The sequence below is a fragment of the Hemicordylus capensis genome, chromosome 5 (assembly GCF_027244095.1).
Source record: "Hemicordylus capensis ecotype Gifberg chromosome 5, rHemCap1.1.pri, whole genome shotgun sequence".
NCBI classification, from domain to species: Eukaryota; Metazoa; Chordata; class Lepidosauria; order Squamata; family Cordylidae; genus Hemicordylus; species Hemicordylus capensis.
In genome coordinates, this window is record NC_069661.1 from 22,147,521 (window position 1) to 22,160,714 (window position 13,194).

The 13,194-nt window shown below is 45.0% G+C and overlaps 1 protein-coding gene across 3 annotated transcripts in view; it reads left to right on the forward strand.

Moving 5' to 3' along the window:
- The first annotated feature begins 1,037 nt into the window (after positions 1-1,037).
- The window catches only part of PKD2 (polycystin 2, transient receptor potential cation channel), a 35,416-nt gene continuing 23,259 nt past the window's right edge, over positions 1,038-13,194 (forward strand). Inside the window, exons 1-6 of one of the 3 annotated variants that reach the window (XM_053254264.1) lie at positions 1,038-1,900; positions 5,865-5,975; positions 7,626-7,759; positions 9,063-9,313; positions 10,101-10,325; positions 11,455-11,683. In XM_053254264.1, the coding sequence (XP_053110239.1) occupies positions 1,327-1,900; positions 5,865-5,975; positions 7,626-7,759; positions 9,063-9,313; positions 10,101-10,325; positions 11,455-11,683 (1,524 nt within the window). In that variant the 5' untranslated portion in view covers positions 1,038-1,326. Of the gene's footprint in view, positions 1,901-1,968; positions 2,207-5,864; positions 5,976-7,625; positions 7,760-9,062; positions 9,314-10,100; positions 10,326-11,454; positions 11,684-13,194 lie in introns of those variants that run through there. The other 2 variants (XM_053254263.1, XM_053254265.1) reach the window with 2 other exon arrangements.

Genomic DNA, 13,194 nt, shown 5'->3' on the forward strand with positions numbered 1-13,194 from the left:
TTTATTTCATGTGTATGTTCTCCTTGAACTTTTAGTTTTGTATTCATACTTTGTTAGCAATTGCTAGTTAGGTTTCTGTTTGGTACTATATTTGATTGATGTTTTATTACTTTCTAGCAATTGTTAACCTTTTGCAGGATTCTCTGTATTTTATTATCTGTAATTGATTTGTAAGCTGACCATGGGTCGTAAAATAAACATGCACACCTCATACTTTGGACACATTATGTGAAAACCCAGCTCTCTTGAGAAGTCCGTAATGCTGGGAAAGGTTGAAGGCAAGAGAAGAAGAAGACCAGTAGCAAGGTGGATGGACTCGATCACGACAGCAATGAATGCACCACTGAGAGACCTTAAAGGCCAAGATGAAGTCAGACCATCCTGGAGAGAATCTATCTATGTGGTCACTAAGAGTTGTCACTGACTTGACGGCACTTCAATCAATCAAAAGGCAGCTTGTACAGCTGTGTTGAACTATAACTCCCATCATAGGAACAGAGGAAGCTGCCATATAACCATAGGTCCATCTAGCTCAATATTGCCTACACAGACAGGCAGCAGCTTCTCCAAGGTTGCAGGCAGGAATCTCTCTCAGCCCTATCTTGGAGAAGCCAGGGAGGGAACTTGAAACCTTCTGCTCTTCCCAGAGCGGCTTCATCCCCTGAGGGGAATATCTTGCAGTGCTCACACATCAAGTCATTCAGATGCAACCAGGGCAGATCCTGCTTAGCTAAGGGGACAAGTCATGCTTGCTACCACAAGACCAGCTCTTGTCCCATAATCTCCGGCCCGGACAAAATAGGCAGCTGGAGATGATGGGAGTTCTAGTTGGAGTCCACAGTTGGAGAGCCAAGCCCACCTACCTACCCCTTATACCGCCTACATTCAATTTCAAGTGAACTGTCCTGAATACAGTCCCTGTCAAACACCGGGTACTTCTACGAGGTGGACGGCTAAACGTATAATCCGCACAAGCGTTGGTGTGCACAGAACCACACGTGTGTACTCAGCACAGATTGTACGGGGCGTTGAACATCACGTGTGGGCAGGACCCGAATCTCCCTGAATTCAACAGGCTTACAGCGGGAAAATATGCTTGAGGGGGCAAGACCCAGCCCTTTCTTCTCCTCAGAGCGCCTCCTGAGTCGGAGCTATAGCAGGCAGCTCCTCTCCGTCGGGACGGGCAGGAGCCTGGCGGCTGCTGAGGCGCTGTGGGCGGGGAGAGGCGACGACGGCCCTGCTTTCCCGCCCCGTTACTTGGCTGGGCTGAGGGGAAACTTCAAACTTCTGAGGCGGCGGCGCTGCTAGCAAGAAGTGGGGAGGGCAATGGCGGGCGCGGGGGGCGGCGGCGGAGGCAGCAGGACGGGACTTTGCCCCCCGGGCGGCCTCGAGCAGCTAGAGCTGGGTCGGCTGCGGGACCCGTTGGGGGTCGGAGACGGCGGCGGCGGCGGCAGCAGCAGCAGCGGCGGCTCTTCTTGCTCGCCGTCGCCGCCGCTTTCCTCTTGCTCGAGACAGGCCTGGAGCCGGGACAATCCAGGCTTCGAGCCGGAGGAGGAGGAAGGGGCCAGGGCGGCGGCGGCGGCGGCAGCGGGGCCGGTGCTGCAGATGGACGTGGAATGGGGGGGCCGCGGCGGCGGCGAGGCAGCTTCGCCTTCCCTGGGGGCGCCCAGCGGCCGGACCGAAGACGCCGAGAGCGGGAGGCAGCGGCGGAGGCGGCGCCGACGGAGGGGAGAGGAGGAGGAAGACGACGAAGGAGACCGCCGCTGCCCCGCCGGAGGAGGAGGAGGAGGCGGGGGCGACGCGCCGCCCTCGCCTTTCCCTCCCCGGGAGGACGAGGAGCCCGCCGAGCCCCCGCCCTACCGCGTCGCCTGGGCCAAGGGGCTGGCGCGCCGCCTGCGAGGTGAGTCGCTGCTGGCCTCCTCTCTCTTGTCGTCGTCTCTGGGCCACCACCATCCCGCTCTCCGCCCTCTGGCGATGGGCTCCATCCTCCTCCTCCCGCGTCCCCGCCTCCCTTTGAGCTGCCGGTCCAGAATTTCGCCCCTTGTTTACTCCTCTCTGCTGCCTCAGTCAAGTTGGCTTTGGTCAACATCGTATCTTGGTGTACTCCTTCAGCAGCAGAGCTCGGGATGTATCAGAAAGGAAGGAAGGGTTTTGGTTTATAGTCCGCCTTTTCACTAAAGCATGCCCAAGGCGGGTTACAAAATCAGTAGGTAAAACAGTGAATACCAAACATCAGCTTAAAAACAGAGAAACAGAGAGATGGCACTTTTCACTGGCCCAGCATTTAATGCTTTTTGAGCCAATTCTGACAAATACAGCCTTTGGCACATGCATTTATGAAGGGATGTCCTGAGGACATGCGTATTGGGATGTCCTCCATGGGTGTCACCCTGCTGGTGCATCCCTTTATTCTGGGGGAGCTGTTCATCCGAATGGCCCCTATACCCACACTCAATATTTGTTTGATAGTCATTCAATTGAACACTTATAAAGGGATGTGCTAGGTCAGGACTTCAGTGGAGAACATCCCAAGGCGTTCACATGACGTTCTGGGTGCATCCCTCTCATAAATCATGTAGGCTGGAGACTGTATAATCCAGACTGGCCCATTGAATAACAAAACAATTATTACTGAGCAACAATAAGACAACTATCCCAGATTAAGTGCCTCTCCAAATAAGCCCCAGAATTTTGATTGGTCCTGAGAAAGAATAACATATTTCTTTGGACCAACCAAAATGATGCAAGGTTGTGAGCAGCAAACTTCTGAGTTCTCCACAGAACTCCTCATCAGGCTGGATGTTAAGCTTGCAAACACAAGTCCTTAAAATATAAGTGTTGCATTTTAAGGTTGTTATGTAAACACAATGTTATTCCAAAATGTCATTCTGTAACAGTAGTTCTCTAGGCAAATGGGCAATTGAGGGTGTTCTAGTCACAACCTTTGCTGATTATCTTGGGCAATTTACAGGTCTGATGCCGTGTTCCGTCTAAGGCGTGTGCATGTGCGTGCGCTCACACGTTTTTTGATGTCCACTCAGTTAATTTTAGATACTACTCAGGTGGAATCAGGAAGGCCCCCTTCTGAATGCAGGTGTGCACAAACTGCCTTGATACTTCTATGTGAGATCTTCTCAGGTTGCCTTTCTTTCGGTCCCTGGTCTCAGAGAGGTCCATAGTACTTGGACCCGTGGAAAGGCTTTCTCTGTTTGCTGCCCCTTTACTTTGGAATTCTCCCCCCAACACACACACACACACACAATTCGGTCTGCCTCCTCCCTTTCAGCCTTTTAAACCTCATTGAAGACGTTTCTTTTCCGCCAGGCGTTTGCTCTTTTGTTTTTGTTTGTTTTTAAAATCTCAGATGCTGTTCTTGTTTGTACACTGCCCTGAGTCTGTGGATTGGGCGGTATATTAAATCTCTAAATAAATAAAATAATACTGTCGCCCAAAACAAAACTCATTACGCACACAGATGGAAAAAATTAGAACACTGGTCTGATGGCCAAACTATATGTTTTGTTAAGCACATGCTTGGAGCCAGTGGTCTTTTTTGTGTTCTAAACAGCAGCGGTGGGGGAGGAGGGCAAGCTGAATTGATATTGTGGTGCAGTTAAAGCACCCCTCCCCACACTGTGGTCCTGATCCAAATCAGACCCCCTGCAGCTGCTGTTTAGAGAATAAAAATACAAGTATATCAGCTCCAAGGATGTACTTAATGTAGGTACTGCAGTCTTGTAAGTGGACACAGATAACCACTGGCCACATCTTCCACTCATCACAAGATGGTTCTGATTTCCCGGAGATGCAGTTACCTGTAGCTTCTGGCCATGCTGTCAGCTATGTTACTCCTCTACCTGCTGTTAGGAGTGGTGGAAGGGAAATCTGGCCTGCTTCCCTTGCATCTTCTCAGTCCTCTAGCACTAGGCATATTTTCAGAGGTCCCTTTAGATGCGGAATAAGTGACAGTCCTTTATGACCTTTTGCTGGCCTCAGAAACCAACTCTGCCCAGCTGCATTGCATAATAATGGCTTCCCTAGAAATCTCAGGCAAACTTTACCTTTAGAGAGCAGGTGCAGTATTGTGTAGCAGAGAATAAAAAGAAGCTATTACTTTGAATATAATCCACATACCATGCCTTATTGGCTGGACATGCTGGGAAAATGTGATGCCTTTTCAAACCTTAGCAGACGACTCCTGAATCCTGTGCAATAAATGAGTCCCCATCTCCACTGTGTGTGTACCATACTGTAAACCAGGGATGGGCAAAATACAATCCCTTGGCAGACCACTGACACATTTCTATTGAGCCCTTTAATTCCTGCTAGTTGTTTAGATTTTTGCAAAGATTTCTGGACTCAATGGATTTTAGTTTGATCCACTAAGGAAGAGTGCATACTTGGGTCACTTATGCCTCAACTTTTAAGAGAGCCTCACTCTTGCTTTGAAAATGTAAACTCAGTGGTGGACTATGGAGATGCTAATAACAAATGAAGTAGACCATGCAAGACTTAAGTCAGTCCATGCTTGCAGTAGTAGACTGTGCTGTGGAAAGGACCCCCGTTATATCCTGGAGCTGGACATTTATTTTCTTGATTTAAGATCATACTCAGCACACATTCAGTTCATGCATGGTACTTGCTAAGCTCAGGAGTTAGGATATGACTTAAGCTGCTTACAAAGCTCTTGCCTCAATAAATCAGTCTCTAAGATGTCACAGTACCCTTAGTATTTTTTTGTTTTGTTTTGTTTTACTGTTACAGAGTAACACAGCTAGCTTCCTGGCATTTGTAACTAGATGGTTTTCCTGGACTGGAACAAATGAGCACATACTGGTTGACTAGGTAACAGAAAGCTTAAAATGTACTCCGACAGAGCTGTAGTTTGCAAATCTTGGCAGAGAATATTTTAAAGAAAAAGCTGTTTTTCTACTGTTCTCAAAAGATGGCTCTTTGTAACAAAAATCTTAAGGATATTATCTGATCCACATTGCACATAGTTCTGAATTGGATAAGCACACATCTGAAATGTAAAAGAGGTTGGACATCAAGCAATGTAAGATTTGCATTTTAGAGACAACTGCCCTTCTAAGTATTTAGATAGTTGCCTCAAAGTCCTCTCTGCATGTTGTTATTGGATCTCCCATCTGTATGCTGCTGCCATTATGCTGAGTTGGCCTACTACCCTTGGCGGCTGCTGTTTTAGCATACCTCAGCTGTTCATTCCTGCTGTGTGACAGAATTCATGAACCTACTGGCATGAACATTTTGACTTCAAATGCACTGCATTATGTAAAAGGTTTTCAAACTTTCTGCCTACAGGGAACCATTTTTACATTGACATATCTGTCAAAGAATTCTTGTGTGACTGCTGTGCAAGCCCTCAGCTCTGCAGGATCAGAAACTCCTGGTATATGTTCTAGGGTACACACTCATTTCATGTGTATCACTAGCTAAGCTTCGAGATCATACTGCGTGTATGAAGAGTGCACTTTAGAACTTATCCAGAGCACTACAGGGGAAGTTGTGGTGGGTAAGCAAACAGTAGTAGGCACATCAGGGAAGCTTTTCTGCCACAGTGATTTTATCTGTGCTGAATCCTAATGGATTGAACACAGTTTGAAAACTACTGATGAAAATAATAGAGGAAATCACTTCGCACTGGCTAATACTCTTTAATCTTCAGCCATCACTTAAAAGATGTTAAAACAATGTAATGTGGATCTGGTGATTTATTATGTAGGGAAACATTAATATCATAGTTTACACATCAGATTAAAACCAGGTGCATACTTTGGAGATAGTGAATATTGTAGTACATGGCATATTATGTGGCTTCCTGTTTTTGTTTTTTCCCCCCCAAGGTCTGTGGGGTACAAGACTAATGGAAGAAACCACAAGCAGGGAGAAATACCTGAAAAGCGTTTTACGAGAACTAATCACATACTTGCTTTTTCTTCTGGTTCTGTGTATTTGTAAGTTTTCCCCTCTCTTTTGCTATTTTTTTAGTGCAATAATTGGTTGTTTAGATTATTTGGTATAGTGGGGATTTTAAAAAGCTCTTCTCCAAGGATAAGGTTATTGGCTGATATCTGGAGCAATAAAATGCTTGAGTACTAACAAAGTTTTGTTGGTGCAAGAAGATTGCTTAGTTTTGCTAAAAAAAAAATTGTGCTCCTTTGCTAAAATTCCCTTAAACTAAATGAGGTATGCAGCAGGTTGTGCTGCTATTACGTAACCACAAGCATACTTGTAGTAGCACACCCAGCTAGTGTAACAGTTTTGCACTAGCTCAACATCTATCCACAAGTGCTCTGCTGTTCTGGATGTCAGCCATGATTTCCAAGATTGGGTTGACATTGATATTCTGCGCGGTGGAATGCTGGTTTTAGGGACCCAACAGAGTTCCTGCACAATGTGAAAGGCAGCCCTGACGGTGTGGTGGAGGCAAGAAGTTGGGCAGAGCCCTGAAACAATGCTCGGGCACTTCTGCAATGGAAGCAGCACGACTCAAGTGCCCACGCACTGTTTTAGGCCATTGTGCAACATTCCACCTCCACAACACTGTCAGGGCTGCCTTTCACATTGTGCAGTAGTCCCAGCGGGTCCCTAATGCTGGCATTCTGCAGAGCAAAGTGTCACTAATATTTATAGAAGGTAGTGGTTACATTCAGTGATTCATTGAAGTATTCACTTGAAAGAGTTCATGGCACAGAAAAAATTGTGTAACGACTTAGGTGTATAAGTTATGGAGTGGAACCTGAAATGGGGGGCGGTGGCAAAAATTGGACACAAGAATCTTTGGATTGCCCCTCCTGTCCCCACTCTTTAAAAAAGAGAATCAGGTCCAGACTAATCCTAAATAGATCCATGAGACATTTCATCCCGTGACTGATTACAAAGTCTAACATGGGCCTTTGCCTGTCACACTGCCATAAAAATACTGAGCGACATCCTCCTTGCACTAGTACAAGGGTGTTGCACTAGCTAGTTGCTGGCTATGAGGTGGAGACTGCCTTGGTCAGCCTGATGGATGATCTCCAACTGGGAATTGACAGAGGAAGTGTGTCTCTGTTGGAACTTTTGGACCTCTCGGCAGCTTTCGATACTATCGACCATAGTATCCTTCTGGAGCGTCTGAGGGGGTTTGGGGTGGGAGGCACTGCTCTGCATTGCTGTGTTTTAAATTGCTGTGTTTTAAATTTTGTTTTGTTTTGTTTTTTGTTTTTAACTAACGTTTTATCTTTGTTTTAATCTGGTTGTAAACCGCCCAGAGACGTAAGTTTTGGGAGGTGTAAAATATGTTAAATAAATAAATAAATAGATAAATAAATAAATAGTTGCACCAAATTGGAGCTTATGTTCCAGACTAGTGTTATGCTAGTGCAAACGTACTTGTGCAACACAGTGCATAACCTATGGCACGCCTCATATATTTTGCAGGGAACATTTGTGCAATAACACAAGAGCAGTTTAGTGCAGCTACATGATCATCTTGCACTAGCACAACTTTGTTGCATGAGTACATTAGGATTTTGGCCACTGCCATGTATGTTTACTTGTTTTTCCCTCAAACAAAATAATTTATTTGAAATGTTTTTCACCCTTGAAACTCGTTTTTATAGTGTCATATGGGATGGTGAGTTCTAGTATGTACTACTACACAAGGGTGATGTCACAGCTCTTTCTGGACACACCAGTGTCAAAAATGGAGAAGACCAACTTTAAAATGCTGTCCACAATGGAAGACTTCTGGAAGGTACAAGTCAGAATTTTGGTGCTTGAACAGTAATGAATTCAAATAATATCTTCAGCATATGGATGCAATATAAAAGTAATTTAAAGTAATTGCTTTAGGTCAATTTGTGTGTTGCTAGGACTTTTTATAGGCCTTAATACAGTTTTCCAAATGTCAATTGAAAAAGTTGCCCATAAGATTTTCTTTATACTAGCCCACCTTTCTACCCATACATCTGCTCATTTTTTTGGTACATTGCTGATGTAGCAGGAGTGGGGGAAACCTAATTATCTTCCAGATTATAAAAATATCCCTTCCCTGGTCACCGGAAACAATTCTTACCACAGGTGATTGGTTTCCCCAGAATATGGATTGCCATGCACAGAGGATTATGCCTTCTCTGTTGAATTGTTTGTTCCTTTGTTCATTTATTCCATTTGAAATTGCTGTCTCTTGAAAGGAAACCTTGGGGGAGGTAGATTGAGGTAGAGCAAAAGGGTTAGTACACATGCCTGAGTAGTGATCTATTTCCTCCTGTTCTAGATGGGATTGCATTGAAGGACACTCTCCTCCCTTAGCTGCCACCACAGAACCATCTTAGAGGATTCTCAGAGTTGCCTTTGAAGATTGTTCAGAAGCTTCCACTGGTCCAGAATGCTGCCACAAGAATGCTCTTGGGAGCACAATGATTGATGAGATAACATCTGATCTGCAGCAGCTTCACTGGTTACCAGTATGCCTCTGAGTCACATTCAGAGTGCTGGTCTTGATCTTTAACGCTCTACACAACCTGGAACCAAGTTACTTGAAGGATCACTTGAACTTATATGAACCTGGTCAGGTCCTAAGATTAGCATCTCAAGCCCTGCTCTCTGGCCCACTATTACTCCAAATTCATATGGTGGTAGGGCTTTTTCAGTGTTGGAACAGCACCTCTGTAATGCTCTCCCTGGAGAAATCCTCTGAGCTCCCTCTTTGGCAACATTTAAAGGAGCCCTGAAAACTCTCCTCCCCCCCCACATAGCTTTTTGTTAACCTTTGCAGTTTTCATGCACCATTCAGCCTGCTTTTTAGTGAATGTGTTGTATTTTCTAGCTTTTTACTGTAGTTGATTCTAATAACTTGTCGTTGTTGTTGTTATTATTATTATTATTATTATTATTAAAAATATTTATACCCTGCCCTTCCAGTACACTACTGCTGTTTCATATGTGGTGTGTGTGTGTAAGCTGCCTTGTGAGGCATTGTGCCTGAAAGGGAGAATAAGAGAACTATTAATTCAGTAAAGAGCAGTTAATTTCCCTGAAATTGTTTTCTTTCTTAGTTCACTGAGGGCCCTTTGCTAGATGGACTCTACTGGGAGATGTGGTACAACAATAAAACAGTGGCAGAGAATAGAAGCTTCATCTACCATGAGAACCTGCTTCTGGGAGTGCCTCGTATCCGACAACTGAGAGTGAGGAATGACTCCTGTTCAATACCTGAAGATTTAAAAGATGAAATTAAAGATTGCTACGATGTTTACTCTGTGGTCAGTGAGGATACTGCTCCATTTGGGCTTCGCAATGGAACTGCGTAAGTATTCCTTTAGCAATCATGTAGCGAATGGCATTTCCCATTCTCCTAGGAGTGGTTTAGTGAATTCCTGAATCTCTGATTGAAAATTACAAAACTTGAAATGCACGAGATTGAAAATTACAAAATGTTCTCTGGTGTCTCTGTAAAAACACTTTGAGTCCTTTCTCACGATCGAAGAAAGGGCTCGAAAGGGGCAAGGGGAGGAAGCCTCAAAATGCTTACCTCCCCTGCAGACGATCCTCTCTCCCTTGCAGGGCGAGCAGATCGCTTGCCCAGATGATGGCCAGCTCCTACTGGCAGCAGGCAGTTTCTGGGGCCACGAGGCCCCTGGAACTTCCATAATGCACTGCACGAGTGTAGGAGCCATGTGGCACCAACACACGATCAAGTAGTCCGGTTCTGTTCCAAAACCCAGGCTAAGAGGTGAGCTCTCTAAGTGGGTTTGCCGCCGCCAGGAACTGTGTGGCTCCCAGGAGTTCACACACGCCAGCAAAACCAAGCTGGGCTTCCTTAGCCTGGTTGTGCCTGCATGTGTGAATATCCCCTTTGTTTTATTTGACATCTTTGACCCCTCCCCACTTTTTATGTTAACAGAAGAAAAATTAGGCTGCTTTTATGTTAACAGTCTGAATACGCCTGAAGAAAAATCATGCTCCTGAATAGTTAAAATGTTTATTTCTGACGCTAAAAGATAATTCTCAAAAAAACCTTATAGGTTTCCTGCATAAAAGCAGGGCTTAATGAAAGTAATATACTAGTATTTATTTTCCTGTTGCATTTTCAGTTGGACTTACACCAGTGAAAAAGATCTGAATGGGAGCAGCCATTGGGGGTTGATTGCAACATACAGCGGAGCTGGATATTACCAGGATCTCTCCAAGAGCAGAGAGGAGACATCTATACTGATTGCTGGCCTTAAGAACAACCTGTGGCTTGATAGGGGCACAAGGGCAACATTTATTGATTTTTCAGTATATAATGCAAACATCAATCTTTTCTGCATTGTGAGGTGAGTCTAGAGTTCTCAGATGTTACACCATGTTGTCAGAGTCCACTGTATAGATGCAGGACTTTCACAGTCCCATCCTGGGCCTATTTACTTGAAAGTAATTCCCCTTGAATTTCTCCCCAGGACAGTGACTCACATCCTGACTAACAAAGCACACAGGTAAAGAGGGACTGGGCAGATCCGACTGGGGCTTGCATGCAACTTCCCGAGTCCTACCTGTGTGGTCTTGTGCACATAGGTGAAATGTCCTCATTCTTCCCATGCTCTGGAAGCACCATGGAAGAACAAAAATATGTTGTTTCCTTTCTTTGACAGTCCCTCACTGTCCCGGTGTTTCATTAGGATGTCAGCTAATGCCTTGGGAATTCAGTGGGAATTACTTGTATAAGAGTGCAAGCTTAGTATTAAATGCTACCTGCTACCTCATTTTCTTTTAAGAATGTTAACCTTTGGCGCACAGTTACTAAAGTGATATAAAATGTCATCAGTCATGCTTAAACGAAAATGTTGTGTCAGTCTGGCATTTGAGAAACTGTTTCGACCTAAGGCAGGCCTGCTCAACTTCGGCCCTCCTGCAGATGTTGGCCTACAATTCCCATAATTCCTGGCTATTGGCTGCTGTGGCTGAGAATTATGGGAGTAGTAGTCCAAAAACAGCTGGGGGGCCTAAGTTGAGCAGGCCTGACCTAAGGCCTACATTCTTGAAACTTTTGTTATAGGCAGATTTGTGGCTTAAGAAAGTGAGAAATGGAGAGTTCTGGGTTCAAAGTTGCACTCTAGCATGAAGCAGACTGAGTAATCTTTACAAGTTGCTGTCTTTCAGCTTAACCTACTGTGTAGGGCTGTTGTAGAAATAAAATGGGATTGTGTGTGTATGTATATAATGTAATATGCATCAATTCTAAGGATGTACACTGGGCATTTATGTAAAATCTGCGGGTCTAGGACCTAATTAATTTTATAAAATATTTTGCAGGGAATTTTTTAAAATAATTGAAACTCATGAAAGCATTAGGACTTATTTAAAGCTTCTTGCTTATAACATTTCAGTGGTCCACAGAGCAAATTTCAAACCCTCCCAATTGTAATTCAAATATTAAGTATACATTCAATTACTTTTTAAATTCAGGTTGTTGGTGGAGTTCCCTCCAACTGGTGGCCTCCTTACATCTTGGCAATTTCAACCAGTGAAGCTGATTCACTACATTTCCACTTTTGACTTCTTCCTGGCTGTCTGTGAAATTGTATTCTGCTTCTTTATCCTTTATTATGTTGTGGAAGAAATCCTGGAAATCCATATTCACAGACTGTATTATTTCAGGAGTCTTTGGAATTGTCTTGATATTCTCATCATTGTGGTAAGTGAAATCTAATAAATATGAACCTTTCAATGCTAGCACTGATATCTTTTGCAAAATATTAATGGGCCTATGTTTCTGTGAAGGCACAACAGTAACACTAGTTCTAATGGACATAGGCCATGGGAATCTTCTCCGTTGAAATGAATAGAAATTATTCAAGGGCAACTATTGATCTGGATAGTGGTTCTAACATTCATAAGTAGTGGGTTCTGCACCTGCGTAGATCAGCTTCGGGAAGAATTTGTTAGCTCCTCGTGATGCCAACCGCCCACTGCATGTGACTGCAGTACCCTCTAGTGGCGGTTAGGCGTCTCAGTATTCAGTTTCTTTCTGACCACCATTGCGATCAGTACTCAGAGACTGTTTGCTCCTCGTGGAAAGTTTGTTATTTGTTTAAAGGCTTTTTTGGACTTCTGGATACGGACTTTGACCTTTCTTACGGATTACCCTTGGTTTTGGCATTAAATTGATAAGGTTTTGAACTTCTGGAACGGACTTGACTACGTTTTTTTCTTGATCCAACTGCTTTGACCACGATCTCGGACCTCCCCCTACGACCTCGGAACAGAACAGCTACCACTTTCTAAAATGAGCAGCGTTAGCAAGGTGAGTAAACCCGGCAAGACTACTTCTAAACGTTGTACCGATTGCCGTGGAAAGATCCCCTCAACAGATGGCCATACCCTCTGTTTGTTTTGCCTAGGGGAAGCGCATGATACAAAATCTTGCTCGGTCTGCGTTACTTTCAATAAACAGACTCTTAAAAATCGGGCAGCACGTCTTAAAAGTCTATTTGTTAGAAGATGCATTGCTGCCTAGTGCTGCTCGGAAGGATACAGCGCCGTGTCCTGCGCCAGTAGCGCAGTCTAAAGATCCGGGGAAGTCGAGGAAAATCTCAGCCTCTGAAACCACGGCATCTGCCACTTTGACATCGAGGGCCACGATGTCGAGTGCTTCGGCATCAGACCCTTCATCGACATTTAAACGGCCAGAGGATTGACTGTCTGGCTTAAAGAGAAAGCACAAGAATGACGCTTCTGGGCGCGGTTCTGCCCATAAGAAGCATAAAAATTGTGACCAAGTTGTGGAGCTTACCCCTTCTCCCTCGGGCCTGCAGGATTATGTGATCCCTCGACGGTGAGCGGCTTCCTTGTCTCCAGCTCCGATGCCCTATCAGTCGCCGCTGACTCTTGGGCTTCGATCACAAGACATTCGACACCGTGAACAGTCAACGTCGAAAGAGTCCAGGTTAGAGACTGCAAACCGCACTTCGAATCCAGAGGCACGACGTCGGGACAAGACTTCACTGACTGTGCCCGTGGCTCACCCGTCGACGTTGATGGCTTCGACATCGATGGCTGCGTCGGAGTCTACAGTTGCAGTGGTTTTGGACACGGAGCTCAACGCCAACATCGAACTTGAGCTCAACATCGAGGAGGAGACGATGTTGGCAGAACCTATCTTGATGGAGGAAATTATGCCAGTGGCATGCCCAATGACACCAGGGG